General features: G+C 39.7%; 1 protein-coding gene across 1 annotated transcript in view; it reads left to right on the forward strand.

Moving 5' to 3' along the window:
* Positions 1–27,820, forward strand: part of THSD7B (thrombospondin type 1 domain containing 7B) — a gene marked incomplete at both ends in the record, with an annotated part of 281,668 nt that overhangs the window by 97,528 nt on the left and 156,320 nt on the right. Inside the window, one exon of the mRNA XM_080620490.1 lies at positions 26,271–26,462. Within this exon, the coding sequence (XP_080476616.1) occupies positions 26,271–26,462 (192 nt within the window). The remainder of the gene's footprint in view (positions 1–26,270; positions 26,463–27,820) is intronic.

A 27,820-nucleotide genomic window follows, 5' to 3' on the forward strand; every position in this document is an offset into this window, starting at 1 on the left:
GAACAGTTTTGTTTTAGATTTCTGTGCGATCTCTGGTTCTAGGCAGTCGATATCCAGAACATGGCACTTTCCAAGAAGATGAGAGGGTTTTTGCTTATAAGTGTTAATAAGTTCACCGAAAGAGTACGTTTTGGTTGAAATACATCTACTTCCATATTTCTATTCCATTTGACAGTTTTATTTGTAAAATTGGAGAGCAGTGTTTCAGAGTAAAAATGTTTCAGCGTTTTTAGATTAAATGATTAAGATTTGGGTTTTTTTGGTGAATGAACTAGGCCAAGTCTTAAACAAAATTAAAAGAATATTTTTAAAAGAGGTTGTTAATATAAAAGCAAATATTCCTTTTAGATTAAACCAGCTTTTTGACTTATCGTGAAATTACTTTTTTCCTCAGTCGTTCGCAGTCTCTCTTCAGTCTATTTATAACAGTTATAGAGGTTTTTTTTTTTTCTTTCCCTTGGTTCAGTGCCCAAACAGAAATCCATTATTCACACAGCTCTATTGACAGAGCAGACACTGAAATCCTGTTGGAATTCAAGCGAAGAGTAAAGGGAAGTAAGGTAATCAAATCAGTGTTATTTTAAGATCCAATATTATGTTCTGCAAGAGTTTGACAGAGAAGCTCTTCACTTATGGAAGCTGAAGACTCTTTGGGGGTAGAGTATTAATAATAGTGTGCTCTGTTACCTCTCTGTACTTCCAATTCAACCACGGCATGTCCTGTGCTCCCTAAGAATGGTGGTCTGCAGAGGCAGCTTGCCGTGCGTGCTTTGCTTGGTTCACAGCATCGTGAGAAGCAGGAGCATCCTCAACAGCTTGCTTGAATCCTCCAGAAGGAAGAGGTTGCGAGTAGAGGTGGTGTCTGATTTTATTCCTGGTTGAGGGCATGAAGCTAACACCTTTCTGAGCTCTTCTATTTTAACGTAAATCTCAGCAAAGCTGAGTTCTTACCTGGGGAGAATTCTTGGGTTACCGTCTTTTAATGGATTAATAATATAGAATGAATTTCAGAGTCTGTTTAATTTCTCAGAGAAAAGATTTACTGTGTTCAATTTATTGAAAGTAACTTATAAATAAATTCTTTCTGACATATTGGAATAAGATCTTAAATCTCCATTGATGTGTTGTGTTCAGTGACACAACACTGTGTCTAATGGTATATCTAGATTTTGTTTCTCCTGTAAGAGTAGCAGACATGTAGATTGGTATCATTATTTTAGAGACTAAAACTTTTGGAAAGTGTAAGAAGCAGTTTTGTTTGTAAAATTAAAAGACTTGTTTTGAAGTTGAAGTGGAAATGTACCTGTCTTTAATCTGATCTTCATACCTGGAGTAACAAAAATCAATTTTTCTTCAGTGATGATTTTTCCCAGATCTGCCTGTAGCAGAGCATACCCATGAGGGCTTTGACTTAGTGAGAGGGATGGGTGGAGAGTGTGCTTCTAGTAATACACAGTGAATGAGAGAATGATATATAGCTTAAATAGCTTGGTTGATGGATTAAGAACTGTTTTGTCTTGGCATTTTAAATCATTGAGGTTCAAAAAGACAAATTTATATACCGCTTCAACCAAATCTTGTGTGCTGTCAGCATTAACAGGACAGTGGGAGTTTTGTCTTAGGGGGGTGTGATTAATAAATAACTGTTATGGACTGTTCATGTAAATGCAAACTGGAAGTGAGAAAACTTTAAACCAGTGAGATTTTGAATTATTTTGTAGGGAATGGCAAAATCATCCAGTTGCTCGACACACATTGCACATATAATCAATAAAGTTAAACAGGTACCAGCTCTTCTAAGCCTGCAGATTCAATTACTGTTGTGGGGCTCAGCCTTCTATATCATATGACTCATTCCTCCTCTTAGTTCATGAGTGTATTCCACCATACCCCATTTTTGGAGCTGTTGATCCCAAACGGGTGTGTTTTCCTGCCTGTTAGAAACACAAATCCTAGAAGGCAATATGCAGAGCCTTCTAGCAGTCAGATAGGATCCATACTTCTCATCTTCTCATTTTGCAGCGTGGTTGAAGGAGCATATTGCAGTGTAGTAGCAAGGCTGATGAGTATCAGGAATCCTGAAGAATGGTGTGTGGTTTATTCTATGGATTTTTTTTTTTTTTTTTTTGTAGTCATAAAGATTGATGTTCTCTTTGAGCAGGCTGGCTGTTTACAAGCCAGGTGGAGTGGATGTAGTTACCTCAATAAAGCCTTACAGCAGCTGGTACTATGCCAAATATTTGATGTCTCCTACTGGAAATGTTTAAAAAGACAAAATGCAGATTGTGACCTGCTTTAGGACTGGTGTACTGACAATTTAAGGACAGACACCATCATGACTTCAAGAGAATTTACTCTCTCTGCATCCTCTGCTGATAAGCTAAGCTTTAGGTTAATTTTAGGGTAAGCTGCTGAAAAATAAGAGCTTTATTTGCTTTGTCACGCTTTGACAGTTTTACTTCATTCAAGATCATAGCAAACATATGGCCCACAAGCCAAGCAAGATAGATACACAAAAGTCTAAACAATTCTTCTAGTAGCTACATTTGTGTAAATATCTGCACCTTAAAGTCAGGCATATTGTGCTAAAATACAGGTTGAAATATATAATGCTGGAAAGCTGGAAGGTTGTGGGTTTGAATCTAAAGGATACACTCAAACAGATTTTGATTAATTTTCTTTATCTTTGCGTGCAGATATGTTGCATGATTTCCAGCTGAACTGTGGCTGTGCTTTTTCAAATGCTGGTGGTGTGATTTGTGTCAGTTATCCAGAAGGCAGCTATCACTGGTATCCAGTGGTGACGTTAGCTCTTGTGTAGTTGGCAGACAGAGATACCAGTAGAGTTGATTAGGAATATAGCCAGTTTTCATCCTTTCTGTGCTTGTCACTGTAAAGTATTACAGCTACCTGTGAAAATATTTTTTCTGTGCCAGCTGAGGTAAGAGTGAGCTTGTGGTCAGTACCAAATGCCCTCAAATGAATTTCTATGCACGATTCTTTTCAGTATCTAGTGCTCCTTTTTGATACCTAATGTCTCCAAAAGATGTTTTTTCAAGACTTCAGAGCAGTGTTAAAATAGTGAGGGCAAAGGCCATTCCTTCCCTGTGGTTGTTTCTGCAGCAAGGAGATGAATTTTCAAAGATACAGCTCCCATTTGCACTAGTGAGAGGGAGCAGCAGGTGCTGGTTCTTTTTTTTTCTTAATGAACCTGAGCTTTAAACACGTGTAGATTTGGAACAAAGGTTCAAAGTAGCCCTTTCAGAAAGGCGAATTATAACATTAAGAAAAATACAAACATCCGTTATTATGGCAAGATCTGTACTGCCCTTTATGTTTTAAATGTTATGGAATAAGTTTGACATAAGTTGATCTGAATTTGTGATAAAGGTTACCTAAAGAGCATGGCACGTGTGTGTGACCCACAGGTCTGTTACATTGGTGCAAGAGGTTTGAAGAAGCAGTAGAGAAGGATTAATATTTGCATACTAGGGTAATGCAAATTTGCGAATGCAAACGTATACTTTTAACCTATTTATTTAGAAACTGGTTTTTAGGATATTTTTATTGAATTTGATGCTTTCTACTCTTTCAATTATAAGAGTGATATAAGGGTCTTTTATTGTATTTTATAACTGTGAAAGTATTTGTATTCAGTTCAATCTTAAGATAGATTTATTTTGTTTTGCCTCTCATAGTATATTGTAGACAAAAATCTTAGATTGTTTCTACGGGAAACAGGAAAAATATCTGCAAAGTGCCAAGAGCAATTCCTGTTTTCTCAGCGAAATGAAGCATGCAGCATAAAATACCTGTTAGGCTGTTTTCTTTAAACTAAGCATAACTTCACATGCATGTTGAGTTCATATCCTTTTTAAAGGGCTATTGTACTTCTTAGGGAATGCTGATTCAAAAAAAGGGATAAGTGAGCAAAATAGGATCCTTCTTGAACTGTATTGCAAAGGTAGGTAGAAGACAAGTTCTAAAATTAACTTATGTGGATAGAAGAGTAAGAAGGGTAAAACGATTGATTTGAAAAGTGTTGTGCCCAAAGAAGTGATAAATGCTCTGTCCCTGGCAGTGTTCAAGGCCAGACTGGATGGAGTTTTGGGTGATGTGGTCTAGTGTGAGGTGTCCCTGCCTGTGGTGGGGGGTTGGAACTAGATGATTTTAAGGTCCCTTCCAACCGTAACTGTTCTATGATTCTATGATTAAGGACATGATCCTGGATCTGTGACACAAAGGTGGCTGAAGTTACCAGGAGGACTGGGTGGAAGATGTCACAGTGAGGGTTAATCTATTACATAAGGGTTCTGTTTCTTGGAATTAAATGGATTCCAAAAGTGATTAAGGACTTAACTGCTTTTCTGCTTGTGAAGGAAGTGTTTAAGATACCTAGGTCCTTTCCATGCTACTTGTATATGATTTGGTAACCTATTTATTAAGTTTCTCAAACATAAAGCACTGGGTACCCACTCTTGAGGAACGTAAGATGTGAGGATGCTTTACAACATCTTTTTACCTTCCTCAGCCCAAGCAGAGTCTGTAAGGCATTTTATTCTTTAGTCCCACCCTTGTCAGTTCTGATACATATAAAAAGGGCTCTCTGAAAATAAACAGTGGCTATTCATAGCATTAATGTCAGTAGTATTTTCACCAGGTTTTTATATGGTGCTTTTAGAGCCTCTTTACATGGTTTTGACCTCAAAAATTCCTTAGGTTTTTATTCCTAAATTCCGTAGGTTCCTTGGGATTTTATGCCCTTGAGGTACATGAATGCAAAGCTTTTTGCTTTAACATTGTCCTTAAACCATTTGTCTTTAACCATATATTACAGTTTAAGACACCATTTATTCAATTTTTCTGAAGGATGCTGTAGCTAAATTGCAGGAAAGCCCAGCATGGGTTGTGCGGGCATGCGCCTTTCATTTAACCAGCTCTTCTGAACTTGCATGAAAGAGACAGCTGACAGTTTGCAGAGATGTTCACAGAATACTTAAAAAAAAAATAAAGAGTGAATGAGAAGAGCTTCATGTTCTACATGCTTGTAGCATTTTTCCTCTTCTGGGAACTGATGTTTGACCAGCCAGTGTCCAATCAGCAGACATGGCAGAAGGATGACTTTCCTTCAGTGGTAGCAATGGTTTATGACTTTCTCCAACACTCAGCTGATAGTTCAAGTAGGCATTTAAATCATTAAAGGATCGACTCTTCTGCCAAATTTTGTTTACATTATGAAACAGTTCCAAATTTTGTGGTGGTCAATTAAACAGCACAATGGCATATCCTGATTTCCTTAGGACGCTGGGCTAAAACAAGCCAGAAAGGAGTTTGTAATGCATTTGATGTTTTTCAGTCTTAATAGACAGAAAAATTGCCCAGTTCTCAGTTCAAAATTATTTTCACCAAGACCTTTTTTCCAAGAGAAATTGTCAAAATATAAAGGTTTTAAACTGAACAGAGGATCATTAGGGTAAAGAAATGACTGGCTGTATTTTATTACATTCTGTATGTGAAGTTTATTGGGCTGGAATCCAACTCATATGATAGAAAGAAAAAAAAAAGTTTCAAAATAAGCCAATTAAGTTCTGTATGAGGTAGTATCTAGGAATTTATTTTCATTAAGTAATATTAAAAGAAGTAAACTCAACCTGATTTTGTGGACTCAAGACTGAGACTTGGTAGTGAATGTTACTACCTGTAACAACAGGCGTTGTATGGGGCTAAGGACTTCCTTCCATCTCAGTCTGCAGGAGGGTCTGGGGTGTGAGAGAGGAGGGGGGGAGATGCTGAGAAGCCAGGATGGAGGAAAAGGCTGGGAGCAGCCTGCAGCCATGAGGTCTTCTGTGTGTGCTGTTCCTCAAACAAGGTGAAGGAGCTGCACATAGCATCTGGTTGTGTTCCATGCTGTGGGGCTCAGCAGTAAATTTCTCCTGAGGCTTATACAATGGAATAATTCAAGTCTAACTTCAATAGACAGCTTCTCACATTGATCTCTGACCACAGCTCTTTAGTGGGGGGAAAAAAGAAGGGCTTTTTTTTTTTTTTTTTTTTTTTTTTTTGTATGTAATTTAATCCTTTCCTGCTGGGTGGCCCTACAGAAGGCTTTTTCTCTAGCTGAAATTCCTTCAGTGCTGCACCTTGCATGCTGGACAGGAATGATTGTGAGAGCCACCTTTATACAGTACTGAAGGCAGTTGAGTGGAAATTAAAGATAAGCGTTGCACTTTCTTTGGGTTTCTTTTTATCAAGCTGTTTATGAAGTAGGGGGATTAAAAACAATTTAGTCATTTGTTTTGAGGTTAATGGATGCTGGAGGGGAAGGTTTCCCCCTTAAAATAAGAAGTTTTGACAAACTTTTAATTAAGAATTCAGGACATGGAAATTTGAGGCTAGTTCTGCACTAGCAAGATTTGCTCTGGGCCATATTGGTCTGTCAGGTTTTTAAAGTAAATCTTTCTTTTAATTCTACTTCAGTATTATAATGCCAGTACTTTTCATTAGGCAGCAATTTGCGATTAGTCAGGTGGTCATAATAGAAAGAGAAGAGCATGTGATGAAATGGTAGAGAAATTGCAGAGCAGGGAAAAAGGCCACAGGATGCAGCTCCAAATTGCTCTTTAACATCTTCCTGTTGGCAGATTTCACACTAAATTCAGTGCCCTCTGTGGGATGGTATTCAGCCTTCACTGGGATCCTGGCTTGTGAGAAATGTGAGTTCAGTGGACCTTGACTGAGCTTGAGCTCTGAAGCTGTGACCAGAAATAATGCTAAGAACTGCCATAAAAGGGAAGACACTTAATTCCCTCAAAACTTTGAAGCCAAGCTATTAATTTAAGTGTAGATTACATTATTGAATTTGTTTAACTGTGAATTGAATCTATATTTAATAAATGGTAGGTTTTTTTAAGCATTGGAATGAATGTAAATTAGTAAATCAAGAAAGATTAGCTCTTTGAAGAGATTGAGAACAATTTAAAATTCCATTGTTCGGTGTTTTTCTTTCTGTCTGTATGAAGCACATCTGTAGTTGTCTCAAATTAGGTACTGCCTTTGTTTAGAGGAGTTAAACAAGTAACAGGATAAGATATTTCATAGTTCCTTTTAAAATAAATAACCTGTTCAGTCTTTAGCAGTTCGCAAATGTCAGAGCAAATTTTTGTCAAGAATGCATACGTGAGATGGGATTTCTTTAGAAACTGAATCATCCTGTATTGTTGGGATGCATTTTCCAATTTTGAAGCCTGGTCTTCCCATACTGTAAAGATTTTAGTGTATACTTTTTTAGTTCTTAGATTCATCATTAAAAAATTTCCATGGGGATGTGGGAACTGGACTGTGAGCATGAATTTGTCCAGTCTCTTTTTGGTAGCTGCGGTCTATATTTTGCCATCACTTGCCTAATGGTGTTGCTACCAATGAGCCCTCATATTGACCCAGTAATTACAAAGTCCAGAAAGAGAAACTGATGGGTCAACACATCCACGAGGACTAGGTCAGCAGCTATGCAAGCATCAGACAGTGCTTTTTCCTTTCATATCACCAAGGAGTGAAGAAACAGAGACAAATTTGTTTCTTACCTTGGTCCTGTGGCTAGTGGTGTCTGTGGGGATTTGATCACTGTGCCCAGTGGGAGATGGATATAGTTTGAAAACTGACTATTCTGGAAGAAGAGAATATTTATCTGCCCCTAACAAGCAAGCAGGGAGTTCACTGGGACTGGGTAAACCCAGGGTGCTTTGTTGGAGGGATCGTTACTTCCAGGTGATGTGAGGGCCATCTGTGCTCCCTTTCCACATCTCCTGTGGCACTGCACCTGAGTCTGCTCCTGATCTGGGGCTTGTTTCCATTCATTACTGGCAAACGTGCATGTGATATAAAATACCAAGTCTTTTGTGTAGTGAAAATGCGATGACTTAGCAGAACTGGTAAGTCCTCATGAACTTAATGATGCACTTAATAACACATACTACACATTGGTAGAAATGGCTTCATTTGTGCTTGAAGCTGGAGGTAGATGGGTCTTGGCTGCCCATAGAACATTGTAGAAACCACGACGATCCTTCAAGTTCAAATTCTTTTTTTTCTTTCTTTTTTTCTACCATATGCAAAATTTCCATTAAATTTAATGTAGAAAGATTGTTGTGTCCCCTTATTGCCCCACCCTCAATTTCAGTGGATTTCCCAAGTTTACGACAAAGTCAGCACTGTTTTGTCATATGCTTAGTGCTGTGTCAAAGGAGACTGCAGCCAAGAGGGTGTTTTGTTCTTTTTCATGGTGTTTACAAATAAAGCTGACTGATTTGGTAACTCTCTTGGAAACTCTCTGAGACTGTAAATTTAGCAGAGTGCTCCCCAGGCATGCATAGATCTAAAGATAGCAGTTTCTTGCCTATCGATAAGTATCTTAGGGCCTTTACTTTTAACGCTATATACGACTTAATCCCAGGAAAATCATTCCACTATTGCTGTTCATTTATATCCTAGGAATCTGCAATAGTTCAGACTAGGCTAGGTTTTCTAATGCATTATTTATTTAGGTCTCCAAAATGTCTGTAGTACTGTATGCGGTTGACAGAACATATTCTTGTTTGTTAATATTATATGGCAACCTGTTTTACCAAGATGCTCAAATAAATCACTGCTTGCAGATAGAGCTATGATTTTAAAAGCCGCTTTCCCCACCCTCCTCCCCCATTGTAACTGTAGCATCCCATAAAGCTTAGCTCTGATTTATCTTCTCTACAACTTATTCAAGTAGTTCTGGAAAGATCTTCAGTGGGGTTTTTTTGGGTTGGTTTTTTTGTTTGTTTGTTTGGTTTTTTTGTTTGTTTGGTTTTTTTTTTTTTTTTTTTTTTCAGAAAAACACTTTTTAGGTCTAGATTCCAAATACTTAGCCCAGCTTCCTCCAAGCAACAGAAGCTTAGAAATATCCTTAAATTCAATACAGAAATCCCTTACACGAAGGGTGAAGCACTGAAAATATTTTTTGACAGTCCACAAAGCGTACAAATCAAAATACATGAGAATGCTGCATAAGTGGGGGTGAATCAAATGGTGTACAATATTTGGAAGTGAATGAGTCATGTGAATGAGCATTGGCATGTACATCCCCAGCCCCATATTAAGATTAAAGTGAGTTGTCTGCTCTACAATTGCATAATTGCTGCTGTGATTGATTTGGTGCTGTTCTATAATAAGTTCTGAATACTGTAAGCTGACCTGGTTAATGGGATGTTTACTAAATGAATGTATTTGTATAGTTTAATAGGAGAATGTTTTTAAAAATTAGCAGGATGAGAAGAATGGCTCAAGAGAGTAATTTTTCAGCAAGTGCTGTGGTTGCAAAGAGGAAGGCAGGCTGCCTTGCTGTTGGTGTTTAGAAGCTTGGAGGATGAGGTTGCTTGGGGCTGAGTTCCCTTCACTCACCACTCACCACTGCAGGGAGGTCTCTGCTCCAGGCATACACATCGGCATGAAGCATCCCTGTCCTGACTCAGGACACGCTTACCTGGGGAGTTTGTGTTTGGAGTACTCAGACTCTGCACCCCACTCAGGATGCTGCCAGTGTGGGGATGCATGGTGAGAGGGAGCAGACTCCATCCTACAGCCACAACAGCTTCATTTTTAAAAATATCTGTCCTGAATTTAGCTATTTTAAGTACTATAGACTAAGATAATTATTTCATAAAGTAATATTATCTGCAAATTAACCTTGGATCTTTGCACAGCTTCAGAAAGAGAGAGATAAGGAATTTTATCACAAATTGCAGACTTACTGAGTTTAGCGTAAAGGCCGTGGCAAGTAATACATTTAAACTGCATTTAAGTAGTAAAGACCAGAATATCAAAATCTAAAAGCAATAAACATTAATTTATTCAGAAAGTTTTTATATTTTCTTTCTAGTTTATGTGTTCTTTTCACACACAGTCATTTAATGAGGTTATATTCTGATTAAAGTAGAAAAAGAAAAAGTAAAATGTTTTATTTCAGTAGATAAAAATGTAGCTTTTAAAATACATCAGCATGTACTGTGTAGTCTGAGCTAGCTGTGTGATTTCCCTTCATTCAGCATGGCTGCTAGACTAATGGATTTTTTGGGGAAAGGTCCCCCTCATATAGAGTTTCAATTGAAATCCGTATTTTCATTTTCAGTGACAACTAATGCATTTTCTGTAATCCCCTTCAAATATTCACTGGCAGTATTCCCAGACATATATTTTGAAGTTTAAATGGCTTAGGATTTATGTACTATACTATGTAGGTGTATTGGGTTTGCATGGCAAGGTGCTGGTAGCAGGGGAGCTACAGAGTGGCTTCTGTGGGAAGCTTCTCCAAGTTTCCCCAATGGCTGATGGAGCCAATGCCAGGCAGCTCCAAGAGGGACCTGCCGCTGGTCAAGCCCAAGCCCATCAGCAATGGTGGTAGTGGCTCTGGGATAACATAATGAAGGGGGGAAAAAAACTGCACAGAAGCAACTGCAAGAAGAGTGAGAACACGTGACAGCAGCAGCTCTGCATGCACCAAGGCCAATGCAGAAGGAGGGAGGAGGTGCTCCAGGTGCTGGAGCAGAGATTCCCTTGGAGCCTGTGGTGCAGCCCCTCGTGAGGCAGGTTGTCCCCCTGCAGCCCGTGGAGGTCCATGGTGGAGCAGATCTCCACCTGCAGCCCATGGAGGGCCCGGTTCTGGAGCAGGGAATGCCCAAAGGAGGCTGTGACCCTGTGGGCAGCCCACGCTGGGGCAGGCTCCTGACAGGACCTGTGCCCTTACGGAAAGAGGAGCCTGCCCTTGAGCAGGTTTGCTGCAGGACTTGTGACCTGACGGGAGACCCACCCTGAAGTTCCTAAAGGACTGCACCCCATGGAAGGCACCCACGCTGCAGCAGTCTGCTCCTGAAGGACTGCACCCATGGAAGGGACCCACACTGGAGCAGTCTATTTCCAAAGGGCTGCACCCATGGAAGGGACCCACGCTGCAGCAGTCTGTTCCTGAAGGGCTGCACCTATGGAAGGGTCCCACGCTGGAGCAGTCTGTTCCTGAAGGGCTGCACCTATGGAAGGGTCCTACGCTGCAGCAGTCTGTTCCTGAAGGGCTGCACCTATGGAAGGGTCCCACGCTGGAGCAGTCTGTTCCTGAAGGGCTGCACCTATGGAAGGGTCCCACGCTGGAGCAGTCTGTTCCTGAAGGGCTGCACCTATGGAAGGGTCCCACGCTGAAGCAGTCTGTTCCGGAAGGACTGCACCCGTGGAAGGGACCCATGCTAGAGCAGTCTGTTTCTGAAGGACTGTACCCATGGAAGGGACCCACACTGGAGCAGCCTGTTCCTGAAGGGCTGCACCCATGGAAGGGACCCACACTGGAGCAGTTCATGAAGAACTGCAGCCTGTGGGAAGGACTTATGTTGGAGAAGTCCATGAGGGACTATCTCTTGTGGCAGAAACCCCACGCTGGAGCAGGGGAAGAGTGTGAGGAGTCCTCCCCTGAGGAGGAGGGAGCAGCAGAGACAAGATGTGACAAACTGGCCTCAATGCCCACTCCCTGTCTCCTTGCACCACTGAGAGGGGAGGAGGTAGAGCATCTGGGAGTGAAGTTAAGCTCAGGAAGAAGGGAGGAGTGGGGGGAGGGTGTTTTAAGATGTAGTCTTTATTTCTCGTTATTCTGCTCTGATTTGATTGGTAATAAATTATGCTGATTTCTCCAAGTCAAGTCTGTTTTGCCCATGGCAGTAACTGGTGAGTGATCTCTCCCTGTTCTTATCCTGACTCACAAGCCTTTTGTTATATTTTCCCTTCCCTGTCCAGCTAGGAGGGGAGTGATAGAGAAGCTTTGGTAGGCACGAGGATCCAGCCATAGTCAACCTGCCACAGTAGGTCTGGGTGAGTAAAGCGGTAAGTCTGTACAGCCCCTTCACTGCCAGACACCAGTTTGTATTTTGGGAACACTATTGCTGCGGTAGCATGAAGTTTTGGCTGGTTAATGAACTGTGTTTCTAACAAGCCCAGCGTGAAGTGCTGAGCTGGAAAACTGTTTTTGCTGGTTACAGAGCTCACTTGGGTGTCATTACATAGGGCTGCTTTGTGTAATGTAGATGCACCTTCCTGGCAGCTGAAGGTTTTGGCTCTCTGTCCAGAAATATCTCCTTTTTTTTTTTTTTTTTTTAATAGACTGCAATTGTCATGAGTAAAGGCAATAATTGAAATAATATTCCATGAAGTTTGCATTTTAGGATGGGAGTTTGATTAAAATTCATCTGCCTTTTCCTCTCCCTTAAGGATCATTGCTTGCTTTGTGGCTAATGAAATGGAACGAGCACTGTGGTCAATATTTATGGTGTCACTCTGGGCACCTGCATTTCTTTCAGCCCTTCTTGCACTGCGGACTGGGATAGAGGTTTTGAACTCCAAGCTAAATAATGGGTAACTACGCTACTTGATGAGAAATGTGGAGAGACTGTTCTTAGTACTGTTTCTTATGAGAGTCACATGCAACTTGCACAGATTTGCTAGTTCTCATTGATCAGACAAAAGCAGGAATTTGATTTTCTTCAGTGATGTACTTATGGGTCCTTCAGTCATTCTGTGGTGTTAGTTTTGGCTCTCCCTTTCTTGGGGAAAACCACACTTGGTGTACCAACCCTTGCCACTGAACACATGAGAAAGAAGATGTGTATGGATTCTTTCAACTGAATTTAGAGACTTCTGCCCTACAGCTTTTCTTCTTTTTATACTCCAGTCTCTAGTACAGATTTCTGTAACTGCTGAAGATAGCATGTATTTAAGTCCAAAATAAATGCTATGGAGTTACTGCTAGTCTGCACTTCTGCATTTTATCAGTTTTGGGGCTGCTGCCAGCTGTGCCAGAATATTTTTATACAGCTGCTTACGAAGTCCACACACTATAGCAGTATTTTCCATCCAAACCAGCCCTGCAGTACTTTGTTCCACAGTTCCACGTTGTTCCACAGTTCTCTTATCTCTTCACTCCTTCAAGGGTTTCCCAAAATAATGATATCATCTTTGAACTCCTGGTGGGTTGCTTTTTTGCAAATTTTGCCCATTCTCAGCCAGTGACAGCGGCTGGAGGCAGTCCAATGTAATTAGAAAGTATTTTGGAGACTCCGCTTTGGCAACCCTGTTAAGTATGTGCAGTGAAAGCAGGATTAGTATAGGGCCTCATCTTTTTTTCCTCATTAGAGCATTTCTATGATCTGTAAGCTTATTTAATTGGAAATTAGCCATTCTTATTAACAGAGGAGATACCCTTTGGTCCAGGTCCTGACATGGGATAAATACATGTAGTTTTCACTAAAGAGTAGGAGAATGCATGCACATGCTCCAGGGTGGAAATTTGCCCTTTTGTGTGCATTGCCATTCTCCTGGAGGAAAATTTCATTTTCTAGTAAAGGCAATAAATTTTTGCTGCTCAGATAAGTGACTACAGATGTTCATCATCACGGTTTGAGGAAATAAGCCTCCTAAGAAGATCAATGATGACAAGGGGAATAAGAGTTGTTATCCAATCATTTGTCATGGTTTAGAACATTAAGATATATGGGTAAGACCCCAAAGGTGTGTAAAAGTTCCTTTTCCAGCAGTCTTCTGGTGCATCATAACTTTCCCTGTGCAGTCAGCCAGTATTACACTCTCTGAAAACTCTTTTTGTTTGCATCTCTTTGTATGCACAACATATAAGCAGTAACATCTTATATATTGCTGGGAAGTATTCTACACATCATTGAAATGTAGCCCCATGACTACTGAATGTAGAGGCTGAGTTTCCTCCCTGTGCTCATATTAACCCCCTTCTCTACCTACACCATCCCACTCCAGATGTTAACATTTATCTGCCTTGCTTCTTTTGCTGTGATAGTGTTCTGTTCTGGGCTTTCTCCAGAGACTTTCTCTCTGCTTTTCTGTGGTTCCCTGCTCTACAGCAGTTTCCCTCTAGTTCTTCCCCATCTCAGGGCTTCAAAACCACATAGCAGCCATGGGGGTACAGTGTCAGCTAGTGAAAAACTACATTAAACATTCATGATTGTAGGAGTGCTTGCTAGCGTATACGGATTAATTCAACATTTTGTGCTGGTTTTCGGTACATTGGGAGGTTATGTTGCCAGTGAGGTGACTTTAAAGTCTGTAGTGGAATACATTTCAACTACCTGCTTGAGAGCAGGTAAAAGTCTTGTTCTACTTACCTAGTTTCAAAGGAAAACCTTTTCGCTGACTTTTTAGCAAGTATTTCTCTCTAAACCAAACATGGCGGAGACCATATTTCTGAAGGATTTTTGTTAAATTCTGGCTCTGCGCCAGGGATGGCTGATCTTGAAAGCTCACCTTAATGTAGGAGACAGTCATAGTTTGCTGTGGTAAACCGCTCCCTGCTTTGCTGCTTGTTGCTGGGAAGTCAAAGATAAGGTTTGACTTGTCCAATCTAAGTTTGCCATGAAACAGAATAGCTCAGTAGCCTAAATTTGATGAATTGAGCTTGAGAGAGCTTGGTATCATGTACTGAGTCCTACTGGACTATGGGAAATCCTTCAGCATGGCAACTTCATTACCTCTGTGGAGTTAAAATATGGCCCTCATGTTTCCCCAGCCTGGTTTGGTATTTAGTAGTCAAAAAGCTTAATTGGCTCCATGTATTTATTCCCTTGCATTTCTGTCTTGTAGCTGGCTTGAGAGGATGTATCTGACCACTGCTGACTCATAGGGAGAGGATTTTTACTGTAGTTCACTTGACAAGGGCTTAGATATGAAAATCTCTGTCTTAGTCCTCAGTGGCTGGTCTGTAATCCTATGTAAGGACACAGATGTGGTGGGAACAGAGTAGCACTCTGGAAAGATCATGATGTTGGTGCACCTCAGAGGTTTATGATTAGAGAAGCCCAAGTTAGCGGCAGACAGCAGACCTAGCTGTTTAGTTTTCAAGACTCTCACAGGCATCGATATACCAAGGAAGTTAAGCTGGCATAATCTGCCTCCAGAAGGATGGGTGATGAACGCTGTGGGTTTGGGAGCCCTGTTTGGACCTTTTCTGGCAGCATGTCTTCAAGTGTTCAGGTGTTTCATCCTGCAGGTGTTGTGCAAACTGGCCATGGTGGGCAGATCTGTTCCTATGGGTTTAGGAGCCATCAAACATCACGGGGCCATGTTTCCAGGGGAGCAAAATGCAATTCTTCTGAGCCTCAGCCATGTAATTACAGCAGCAATAATAATTATCATTTTTGATGCCCCAGTGCCAAATGTAAGGGTTAGTAAGTTGTTTCTGTTATGTTTTCAGAGTAGTCTGTTCTGCTGCTTTTTTTCTGTTTGTGCCTTATCTGTGATTGAACAAGTACCAGAAATGTGATCGTATGCAGAAAGTCATCCCCTTGTCTTTTTTCCCAATGACTCTGAGGTGTGTGTGAGTGGCTGTTATCTCAGCTGCTAATCAATGAAGCTGGAACTAATGTGCAAAGTGACCTTTTAACAGAAAGGAGGTTGTGACAATATTCTGCTTGCAGTTTGAGTCAACTTTTGCACTTTGTCATATATTGGGTTGCCTGAGCTTCTCACTTACTGACTTGTATGGCCACATCATTTAGCATTACATAACCAAGTTGAGATACCCAAAATTTGTCACATGTGTTAGTCGTGATGTTTTCATTGATCAGGTATCGTTAGTGTTATGTGATGATCCCTGATCTTCATGGACTAAATTCTTTCTGTGCTTTAGCCTGTTTATGCTTTGTTTAGTTGGAAGCTATCCTGCATAGCTGTACTCTCCCCAGTTTGGTGAAGTCAATGGTATTTTTACTACTGGAATTACTTCCAGTTTACAGCAGCCTGTGGGTAAGCAAAGGTTATTCTTTAGCACTTTCCTTCTCTTCAGCTTTATAGTACTTAGGAATCTGATGGACAGAGCACTGAATTATTCAGCATCTATCAAGGTTTTGCTTACAACACCTAAACAAAAACTATCATTACCTACTTTTATCCATATACATAAAATATAATTCTAGTGCATTAATCCATAAACTTAAAAAATGATATGCTGTTGCTTAACCAGCTCTTTTAATGAAATGCATTTTGAATTGAAATTTTAAGTGTGCACAAAGACAGTAGAATACCATTTGCACTGTTAGGATTTCAATAATGTGTGGAATTAGTAAAGCTTTATTATATTTCTGTGCCTGTGTATCCTCCATAGAGTAAAAGTTGTAATAAATATAAGTTCAAAGGTAAATTTTTATTGCTGCACATAAGAGGAGAAAAAATAAATTAGAGTAATGTAATCATGCTCATATATGTTATGGATTTTGAACAGTGTCTATTAGAAAGTTTGTCAAAATGTGCTTAGCTCTGAAAATACAGATTAACACTGAAGGTTTTAATATTGTTCTTCCTTATGTACATATTCCTTGAGAATAAAAGTATAAAATATCTCCTGCCGAAAGCAATTGTCATAAAATGACACTTTCCTATTTTAATAGCTGAATAATCAGAACAGAAATATTTTCTAAGTTGCAGAGAGGTTATTGCTTTTTTCACACAAGGAAATTTAGTGGTAGAAAACCAGATTTTATCCAGATACTCTCCTGTTTCTCTATTTCAGTTCTTATATTCGAAAAGCATGTCCAAATGCCTCCTGACAGCCTTGACACTTCAGGGTGTTTAAAAAGGGGGTGGAGGGGTGTTCATTTGATTTAATTTACTGATACTGATTCTGTGTTTTTCTTTAATCTAGTAGCAAAGTTAAAATAGTAGGTTTCCAACAGGAGCTGAAAAACCTGTTAGGGAATGACTGTTTGGTATCTATGTAAACCGTTTAGTGTTCATAAATCTTTGGTCTTTTTTCTGCTTTGGAGCAAACAAGGAATAGGTCAGTGTGGGAGGGCAGCTGTTGGCATGGGTGCCTGTGGACTTGGCAAACAACATTTGTCTGAACTGCCAGCTCAGCACATCACCCCAGCTTCAGCATCTCTGGGAAAGCACCAGCTTGATGAAATTTTTACAGATAATTCCTTCTCCTGTGTTTTCTCTACTTGCCATCCCTTTATCCTCTGTCATCTTCCTCTCTGGTCTTTCTGTGAGCCCAGGGTGTACCATGAGGACACTTACAAAACATGGACAATGGCCTTTCTGGCCTTTCTTAGAAGTCTTTTTAATACAGTCTTCAGGTTTTAGTTTCACCACCACTCAATCTGGAAAATACCACCATCTGTAGGTGCATACGCACCCTATTTTGTTTTTACAGGAGAGAGTCTGAGGCTTGTTCAATGAGCATGATCCAGCTCAGCTTGTTCCAGACCCTGAACCCAGCTGCTGTGACCAAGCCCATCCCTATGTTCAAATTCTGAAAAGATGTGGTGGTGGAGGATCAGTGCACTCCACTGAGCAGAGACCTCCTGGGGATGCGGTGTTTGTATTCTGGTGAATGCTGCTCTGCTGGCAAGACCCGATTTCCCAGGTTGGGATGATAACGCTGGCCAATGCTGTGAGGATGCCTCATCTTGCTCTGTGAGCATTCATGCAGCAGTGCCCATCTCCATCTGAAGCCCAGAGAAAAGGTGAACATCTTAATAGGAAACTTGGCTGAGTTTCATCAGCTAAGAACAAGGGGGAGCAGAGTGTGCTGTCTTACCTGGACCAGTAATACTGAGAGCAAGATTCAGGCAAAGTTGTGTCGTAAGGCTTCCTCAGAGTAATATACATATTTTTTTTAATACTGTAGCAGATCTGTTGTCACCTTTTAATTACAATACCCAAATATAAGGTTGTGTGCTGTTTACTTTCCTCTTGGAAACCCTGATTGGAAACTTCCCCCTCTCTCCCCCCAGCTCCCAGCAAAAAAGTGTACCCAGAGGTGCCAGTTTTTAGATACTTGTGTGTCTGTGTTTGAGACAATTTAGACTCTGAATAATAGGGGAAGCCAGTGATAAATTTTTTTCTCCTTTTTTTAAAATTCTCCATAGCAACTATCAACTTTAAATCTATGAAACCTTTCTGAAGACGGAAAAGAACAAGAAACTTTTCTAAACAAGCCTTTTTCTAAATAAATCCTTAAACCATTTAAGGTCATCTTAAGTGATTCCTGGCTTTAAATTCTTCTGTTGATGCTATTGTAGCTGAGTTGTAAGCAGAATGAGGCTGTTGTTACAGTATAATCAGTGAGCCAGTTCCAGAGGGTGGAGTAGTTTGCAGACCAAATGCACTTTAAATGGCACTAGAGGAATGATGCACTACTGACTGAAAATGTAGGCACCATTATTAATGGTGTAATTAAAGTTCCACCTCATGGGCAAAGTGGAAACACACGGAAAATATTATTAATATTGTGTTTTCTACATTTGATTTATTCGCATTTTAAGTACTAAATGATCTATGCAAAATACATTGAAAATTCAATGCTCTTTCTAAAATTCACAACTCCATTATGTAAAAATGGTTCAAGCACAGGTCAGGGTACATTAGCCAGAAGTAACTTAAGCCATCTGACAAATGTAGAAGCTTAGATGCATAATTGATACTAGGCAAAACCTGTGTGTCCACAGGAAATTTTACTCAATAACTGAAGGTCATGGCTTTCAATTTGTATGTATTTTTTTTTTCCCAAGAACAGATCTGAGTCACTCATTTAGACTCTTGACTGATGATCATCTGTGTTACTGAGGGTGTTTTCTTCTTTATAGCAATCTTTTAAGAGCTATCAAACAGAATATCTCAATATTGCTCTGTTCTGAGTTTTGTGGATCAATTAAGGAAGAATTTCTTCACTGTGAGGGTGGTGAGGCACTGGAACAGGTTGCCCAAAGAAGTGGAAAATGCTCCATCCCTAGCAGTGTTCAAGGCCAGGTTGAACAGAGCCTTGGGTGACGTGGTCTAGTGTGAGACATCCCTGCCCATAGCAGGGGAGTTGGAATTAGATGATCTTAAGGTCCTTTCCAACCTAAACCATTCTGTGATTCTAGGACAAAATTGTAAACAAAACTACTACTGTTATCACGAATAACAAAAAACAAACAAACAAAACCACAAAAAAAAAAAAAAAAAAAAAAAAGCTTAGTATTTCACCCTCCAAATTTTTAACATTTTCTGATAGACTGTGGCAACTCTCAGATTTGCTTTATGGGATTAGACCAGACTGCATCTGAACTAGAACACATTTTTGTGTTAACTGCTTCTAAATGAGCACTTAGTTTTAAGTAGTTGGCATAAATCTAATTTTAATTTACTGTTTTCATTTTCTTTTGCATTGATCCTCTTTTTGTAGAGATTCAATTGCAGACTTGGAGAAAGATGTTTTTTAAAGACTCCAGATGGTATTTGCAATTATTTATTATCATTAGCATTCACTGTATCTGAAAACAAGACTTTTGCCAACTTACATAAACCTCATCTGCTGCACTATTGTTTACAATTTTTCAGTGTCCTATGTTAATAAAAACTCCTGGGGCAATTTCTGTGGCTAGAAATGAAAAATGGTCTGTTATTCGCAATATATGGCAAATTGCTAATTTATTTTGTGAATATCACTTGGATAACAGCCAGTCATAGCCTTTTGATGGCTATGAGCAAGCCATTAAGATATGTCATTCTAAAAAGTAGCATAATCGGAACAAAAATCATAATAATCAAACCAGTGGGTATAAAAGCATTACACTTTTCCATGCGTGCACACACAACTTTTCTTTTTTGGGTCACTTAACTGTGTGAGAGCATGATTACTGCAATTTTCCCTTTGTAATATGTCCCTTACAATTTTTTTCAGAGTTTTCAGACTGAAGATAGCACCTTAAGCCTGCAAAAATGAAATGTTTAGAAATTATTTTGATGCATTGGAAATAAAATGCCACCTTCTTTATTCTAAATTAAAATGCCTTAATTTCTTTACTAAAATTGTTCTTCCTCACTGCACAGATGTAGAAGATGGACTCTTTGCAGTCTATTCTTACTTGTTCTTTTTCTTAAAGTTTCAGAAATATATGTATATTTTACAATATATTAATGCTTTTTACTTAGGTGTGTAATTGGTTTCTACAATATTTTGTGTTGATTAGCATTTGGAACAAAGCACTACAGAGAAGAAAATAGAAGGACACCTGTTTCAATTATACCACAGCACCAATTTCAACAATAAATCTTAATTGCAATCAGTCTTGATCAACCCACCTGTGTAGATTCCCTCATTTCCAGTGTGGAGGGATAATGGAGAAAAAAGAAGAAAGTGAAAAAAGAGAGAGAGGAAAAAAACCCCAAAACACTAATATGGATTATGTTTAGTTCTTATACTTTATGTTTTCAGATTGCTGTGCTACGTTAATTATTAGGAACAGCAGCCTTAATTTCTGTGCTCTTCTCTGGGGATACAGTGAATTTCTGTTTACTTTTGGCTGCCACGTGAGCAATTTCTCTTAATTCAGGAGGGGCTGTGCAAACAGCCACAAGTTAGAATTAATTCTGCTTGTATGCTGAAGCCCAGCAGGTGAATGTGCAGCAAATACCTTTAAATGACTACTTGTCTTTCTGTGTGGAATAGGAAATACAAGCTCTTATGCAGGTAACCTCATGCAGCTGTATTTTTTTTGCTTTTCTTTAACTTTGAGACTGGTAGCTGCTGTAGAATACTTCATGGAGGTACACCAGGATGTTTTCTGCAGGCTTGGCAGCCGCTTGCTGAGATGCTTCCCCTGTGCTTGCTTTCGTGGAGTTTCCTGAGAGTCACAAGTCAATTTTTGTATGTGCATAAAGAATTGTGGATAAACAGCCCAAATTGCAGTAAGTGATGTACAGGAAAGAAAAATACCACTTTTTTTTGCATACTTGTCATAATCTTTTTCTCATGTAATGATCACTTGGAGATAGGTAAGGGACAGGATCATGGCAAATGATGAAGGGATTTGGGCAAGACTTCTGATTTTATGGGGATTTTGTAACGTATTTTCAGACATACTGATTCTTTTCCACATTTATTATCATTCCATCTGTCTACTTTTTCATCTTACTTTTCCTTTTCTGAGTTACTATTACCCTTTACTTCGTTATGCATTGCATGGTTAAAAATATGTTTTCCTTAATCTAATGCACTGGTTTTCCTAGTTGCATTTTAACCAAGTCTTTTGACTCAAACCATTAATAATTGTCTCATCTATTTTTTTTCTTTTTCTAAATCCTCCTCTTCCTTTCCCCTCCCTTCTCTCCACCCACCCCCCTGAACTGTATTTGTGTTTCTTTCCTCATTTGCATTGTCAATGGCATGTTCTTCTTTGCTGCTTCATCTTTTTTCATGGTCTTCACCTCCATTCTTCATTGCTACTGCATTCTTCTCTGCTATGGGGCTCTGATAATAGTGATGGACCACTGCAATTAAATTTATTCCATACACCACTGCTTTCCCTGACAAACTGACACCACTCTTCTCTGCTGTTCTTACCTGTTGACTGGCATTAAGAAAAGTCAACCAGGAGCCAGGGTTTTCAGTGAAGTGTGACATTGGTCTCCCAGTGACAACTGAAGACGTCAAGCCCTGGATGCTTTAAGGTGTATCTAAAGCTGGGTGTGCAACACATAAAATCCATAATTTTTTGTGATGAGCACATTCAAAATGGTTATATGAAATTTATCCTCTTGTTGTTGTTTGTATTGTTGTTTGTAATGTCTAAATGTAAGATTTTCGTTAGCTGATGAGATGCCTAGGCCAAGATATTGTCAGCAGACAGCTCTCTGAATGCAGTTGCCGTTAGCAAACTGGCATACAGTCAATAGGAATTCTTCTGAATTTACTACTATCTGTTGACATCTAATTCTTATACAGGCAAGTATTTAATCAAAGTTTATCGTCGTTCTTTTCTGAGATTTAAGTGGAACATAAAATTTTATGATACACATAGTATTTTAGATGACAGCTTCATTATTTCCGCTGAATAATTTGAACTGCTACAAGGAGAAATATTGATGTCAAACCAGTAATTGTCATTAAATATGCAACATTTTTACAACAGTCAATTGTGGGGAAAAAAATTAAAAAAATAAATATCTAAACTTCTAGGTAGCAATGCAGAGCAGTCTGAAATGCAATTCCTTCATCTTGAGCTTTCTCCCACCATAGAGGTCATTCAGGCCTCCACACACAGTGTGCAAGTATGAAATCTTCAAAGTAATTTTACAAATTTTCATTTTCAAAAATGAGCACGGTATGTGAGTGTCAAGAGGTATGGTGAGTGTCAAAAGGAGGATACTCTGTTATTGAGTTGATCTTTTGATTCCTGCTGCCTGATGGGATTTGTATTTTTGCTGGTTTAGTCATATCCTGTCCAGTGGACATTCTCTTTTTTTTCTGAGCCAGCAGAGACGTCTGTGGCAAGAGTAATTAAACTGTGTCAGAGGAGATAGGTACACAGCTTATTGAGATGAATGAGGCTAATGCACCATAGCTGCAAGGTGTTACGTAAAATAGACAGATGCAGTTTAACATTGAACTGGTTCAGAATAAAACATTCCTGTGGATTCAGTGCCTCACCTTGGAATGTGTTATTGAGGACCATGGGAGTGGCTTCTACTAGAATGCAAAAGAGAACAGGAAAAAAACAAAGTTGCTGGAAAACAACAAGCTCTTTAGTTAAGGAGGGTTTTATGCCATTCCTTTTGTTTCCATTGCTGGAAAAATTTAATTTGCTTTTTGGTGAATCAGAAATTCCACTCAGAACTGTACTTCTCCATGTAGCTTCTCTGTTACCTTGTTAAAGAATTCAAATTAGGGGGCAAGGGGTTGTTGTGACCCAAGAGCAGGAGCTGGCACTGAGCCTTATTGAACCTCATACAGTTGGCCTTGGCCCATTGATCCAGCCTGTCCAAATCCCTCTGTAGAGCTGTTCTACCCTCCAGAAGACCAAGACTCCCACTCAACTTGTTGTTACCTGTGAGCTTACTTATGCTCGATCCCTTCATCCTGATCATTGATGAAAGTAGTAAACAGAACTGGCCCCAGTACTGAGTCCTGGGGAACCTCATTTGTGACCAGCTGCCAACTGGATTTAACTCCATTCACCACCACTCTTTGGGCTTGGCCGTCCAAACAGGTTTTTACCCAGCAAACAGGACACCCATCCAAGTCATGAGCTGCCAGCTTCCCCAGGAGAATGCTGTGGGAAATAGTGTCAAAAGCTTTACTAAAGTCTAGATAGGCAACATCCACAGCCTTTCCCTCATTCACTAAGTGGGTCACCTTGTCATAGGAGGAGATAGGGTTGGTCAAGCAGGACCTGTCTTTCATAAACCCATGCTGACTGGGCCTGATCACCTGGTTGTTCTGTACATGTTTTGTGATGGCACTCAGGGTGATCTGCACCATAACCTTCCCCAGCACCAAGGTTCAGCCTGACAGGCCTGTAGTTTCCCAGATCCTCCTTCCAGCCCTTCTTGCCAACTTCCAGTCAACTGGGACCTGGTTAGCTGGAACTGCTGATAAATGAAGGAAAGTGGCTCATGAGCACTTCTGCCAGCTCCCTCAGTACCTTTGGGTGGATCCTGTCTGGCCTCAGAGACTTGTGTGTATAAAGATGATCGAAAGATCTAGAAAGAGCATTCAGAAAAACTGAGGTAAGAATTATACCTTCAAGGTATTGGGCAGACAATTTGGAAGCTCTGGAAAATTTAATATGTCCTGTAATTCTGTGACAATGTATAAAGCACACTTCAGATGTATCCTGTACTAGTATGTTTCATGGAAAATGAAAGATTACTTCTCTTTGTAGTATACGGTAGTTTTCTGAGAATTCTCTGCCAAGTGGCTGGTACAGAAGAACATTCCCTTCTACAGTAATACAAGCCAGTAATTAAACCTGAACACAGTGAATAGATCTATAAAGTAAATCAAAGTGAGTGTTGAATTGTACCTTCATGCAACGGGTGGTAAACTCTCTATAACAAAACTCAAAAGCTTCCTTTCTTTGCTGAGAATTGCAGCCCCTGTTTGCCGCATTACTGTTGCTGTCACCTGCTGTAATTCCAGTGTGAAAAGAAATCACGAAGGGAAGAAGTGGAAGGTGTATTTTGCTCCTTTGCCTCCCTTCCCCACAGGGTGGTCACTTGAAGATCTGTGGCACTAGAGCTCATGGGGGAGGAAGCCACCTCAAAGGAGACTCAAGTGTTTTAAACCATCTTCTGAGTGAAGCAGCTTAAACTGTGTGAAATCAGGTTAAATCAGTGGAAAGGCTCTCCTGGCTTCCAACAAGTAGGTTTTACTCCAATGCTTGCCTCTCTAGTGCAATCTGATTGGTGGGAAAAATTGGGCTAAATCCAGAATTTGGTGAATTTAATGGGGTTCCCTTGCTGTAAAGTCCGTATATAATGAAGGTAACCTCTTGCATGGATGGTGGGGCAGGGAGCACTCTTGCAGGGCCAGTGTTACGTGTCATCCCTTCTCATTCAGAAGCTTGTCAGTGACTGTTCACATGCTTCCTTGTTAAGTGTCAGTGATAGGAGAGGAGGACAGATGTTTTACACTACTTCACCAAAGCATATAATCTCTCGATGCTACTGTACCATTGACTCCTAAAATCATGCCTGCCCAGGATGCCCTTGTGTTATCTGCTGCTGTACAGACAAGCTGTCAAAATGTTAGCAGGGATTTTGATGCTTAAATGACTACAGAAGACAGCTGAATAAGGTTTACAGGTTTATTTGGTATTTTTACATTGTTTTTTTATCTAGAAGTAGTTCTTAGCCTTATGTGAGCATCCAAAACAGCAGTGATGATAATGGGCTGGTCAAAACAGATGATAGACTAGCCTTGGTTTGCAGGGGTGCTAACAGTGCTGTACCGAAGGATGGGGGCTGTCTGTAGGGTGGGTATTGGTCTCCATTTCCTTATTAAGTAGACATAAAATAGTGGTTCAAAGACTGGGCATACCAAGCCCTTCCTTATGAGCATAGCATATGTAATGGAAAGGGATTATAAGAATAAAGTATTTTAAAGCGTATCTTGCAGTCTGCTTGCTTGCTAGATTCTCTGTTACTTCTCATAATATGCTTGAAAAGTTTTATTTGTGCCTTGAGGATGATGATTCTGTCTTCATTTAGGAATGCAACTGCAGATAATACCACTGTGCTATTGACAGCTTTATGCACTCTTGCTAGCAGCCTGCCTCTCTTTTTTACTTGCTTGTATATGTGTTGCCTTGCAAAAGCAGTGCAGTTTTCTACCCTCCTAGCTATAATTGCATCCTGGGCTGCCTTGTTATGGAGCCTGTTCCTGTAGCATGAGGTGAAAGAGCCAGTTGTTGCTATTATAAATTTTATTATTTTTTTTTCCTACGTATAATTGAGCCTCTATAGTCGTTATGTTTTTTCCTAAGTTCATAATTAAAGAAACCTCAAAGGAGAGCTTTGTAACTACTATAAGGGCAAAAAAGGACATAACATTCAGTGTGAGCTTGTTCCTTGTAAACAGGTAGATTTGAGCTTCCAGAATTTTCGGCTATGTAGCTAAAAATTCATAAGGGTCCAGAAATACTAAACAATAGAACAGCCTAATAAAGTCAGTCATGTCTGTTCATTGCTTAAATTATAAGATATTAGGTGTTATTCAGTTCTAAAGACTTACATTTTATGAATGTTTATGCATTATGATGTCCTTGTAAATTCTGTGTAATTACTAAAATTACTGAACGTTTCCTTTATTTAAAAAATAAATGTATATTTTTATTTTGCATTTTAAAACCAGTAGTTCTGCATGTTGGACTCCACATGGATCCCTCATGTGCTTTGTTTTTGCTGCTCATTCTGCCAGCAGTTCTTTTAGTTGGTAGGCTTTAACTCACCAGTCCCCAGTGTTCTACCTTCTTGTTGAAAGGGGTTTTGAAAAGATGCTTCTCATCAGGAGGTATGCTTTGGTTCAGATCCCTTGGTTTATCTCTAACAGAAAGTATTTCTCTCTTAGATGGGGGTGGTCCAACAGGTCCATAATTTTGGATCCTGGTGTTTGTGTGAGAAACAGAGTCAGGAATAATGGTTCATTCTGGTGAGGCTGCAGGAGAAGGACCTGCTTTATGAAGTGGACTGCAGCCAAGAGGTCACACACAAAACTTGAAACACATTTTTCTTTTTTGCTGTTCTGAAGAAATAATTTAGTTTTTCAAGTATTACACTTTCAAGCTTAAAGCCTAACCACGTGCTCTTTTGTAATATATTCCTCCACAAGCGGATGTTTGACATAATCTGTTTGATATAGACTGTGGATATTGAACCAAGCTGAGCCTTCCTCCATGTCTGTCTTGTTTTGTTTGCTCCAGGTGAAGAAGTGCCACATCACCTCTGCTCAGAGCTTCCCTATCCTGAATTTGTGGCTTGTGAAATCCCTTGTGCAATGGACTGTGTTATCAGTGAGTGGTCCGCATGGTCCCCGTGTTCCCACTCATGCTCCAGTAAAAATGCTGAGGGCAGTCAAAGCAGGAGTAGGTCCATCTTGGCCCTTCCATCTGAGGGTAAGTGGTAAAAATTTTGGATTAATCATTGGTTGCTTGTTAATGAGCTGACTTGCATTCCTCAGCCAAACTGTGTTTAGATCACAGGTAATCCCAGTACTGTAGCAGTACTTAATACTTTCTGTACTTCATGCCTAGTGACTAAAAAAATCTTTATGGGCTTGAGTTAATGCATGTGTCAAAGAAATTCTGTCACAATTCAGAATTATTTACTTCAGTTATGAATTGTTATCTATTGAGGGCTCGTCTGGGTGTGAATTAACTTTAGGAGAGCTGCATCCTATCCTAAAGAAATTGTTGCATGACACAAATTTGCACTCATCATGCGAGTGTCTTTATGTAACTGAATACTTTAAAGTTTCTCAGGAAGGAATAATTAAAATCAAATAGCCCAACTTTTTTTATACATCTTTATTAATGAGTATAGTGGTTTGCTATACAGAGCCACACATCTGCATACAGATAAATAGTGGTTGAGTCTACAGAGCTCTGTTACCTTTGCAGGTGCCATTTCATTTGTCCTCTATCAACTGATGCCATGGCTCTGCTGTCTGGCAACTTCTGGATGCCATCTCACAGGCAGCGCAAACCCCTTTCTCCAAGCTGCTCACCAGCTCCCAGAATATGATAATCAAGAGGCTATTGATGAAACTAGAGGGATTTGGTTTAAAACAGGTTTTAAAAGACATTTCTTTATGAGGTAGACTTATGCAACTGTGGAGGTAGGCAGTCTCAGCAGGTTTAGAATGGATTAGGAAACTGATGAACATCAGGTCAGTAAATGGTTATAGAATGGCTAGGCAGTGGTGTGCTGTCCTGTTGATGTGTGAAAGTTATCAATGAACTGCAGAAAGTGGCCAGGCTCTTGTGCTTTTTATAAACAGCATCTCCTGCTTGCAGTTTTGCAGGCAGAATGCTAGGTTGGATGGATCATATGGCATTTCTTATTATCTTAAGGTGAAACTATCTCATTATTACTCACCAGTGTTTAACAGCACTTCCTTTACCATTGGTATTCCTGAAAAAGCCACCTGAATTTTTCCCTGGAAAGCTCAAAATTTGAGTTAGATTTTTTATTTTTATTATTTTTATTTTTCTTCAAATAAACCACACATTTTTCTTTTTTTTTTTTTTTTTTAATGTGTGCTCGAGCACACAAGAGCAATGACTGCTCTGCATTTTTCCTGCTAAGTCAAAATCTTCAGGAAATAAGTTACCTGCAGCATTTTCTATTCCATCATCATACCAAACATTTCTGAGATTCAACACCATGTGGAACAGTCCATTTTCATGGGGAAAGTGAATGTGACATGATTATCCTAATCATTGTGCAAAGAAATTTCTCTCTTTCCTTGGTG

The sequence above is a fragment of the Psittacula echo genome (assembly GCF_963264785.1).
Source record: "Psittacula echo genome assembly, chromosome: 6".
Taxonomy (NCBI): domain Eukaryota; kingdom Metazoa; phylum Chordata; class Aves; order Psittaciformes; family Psittacidae; genus Psittacula; species Psittacula echo.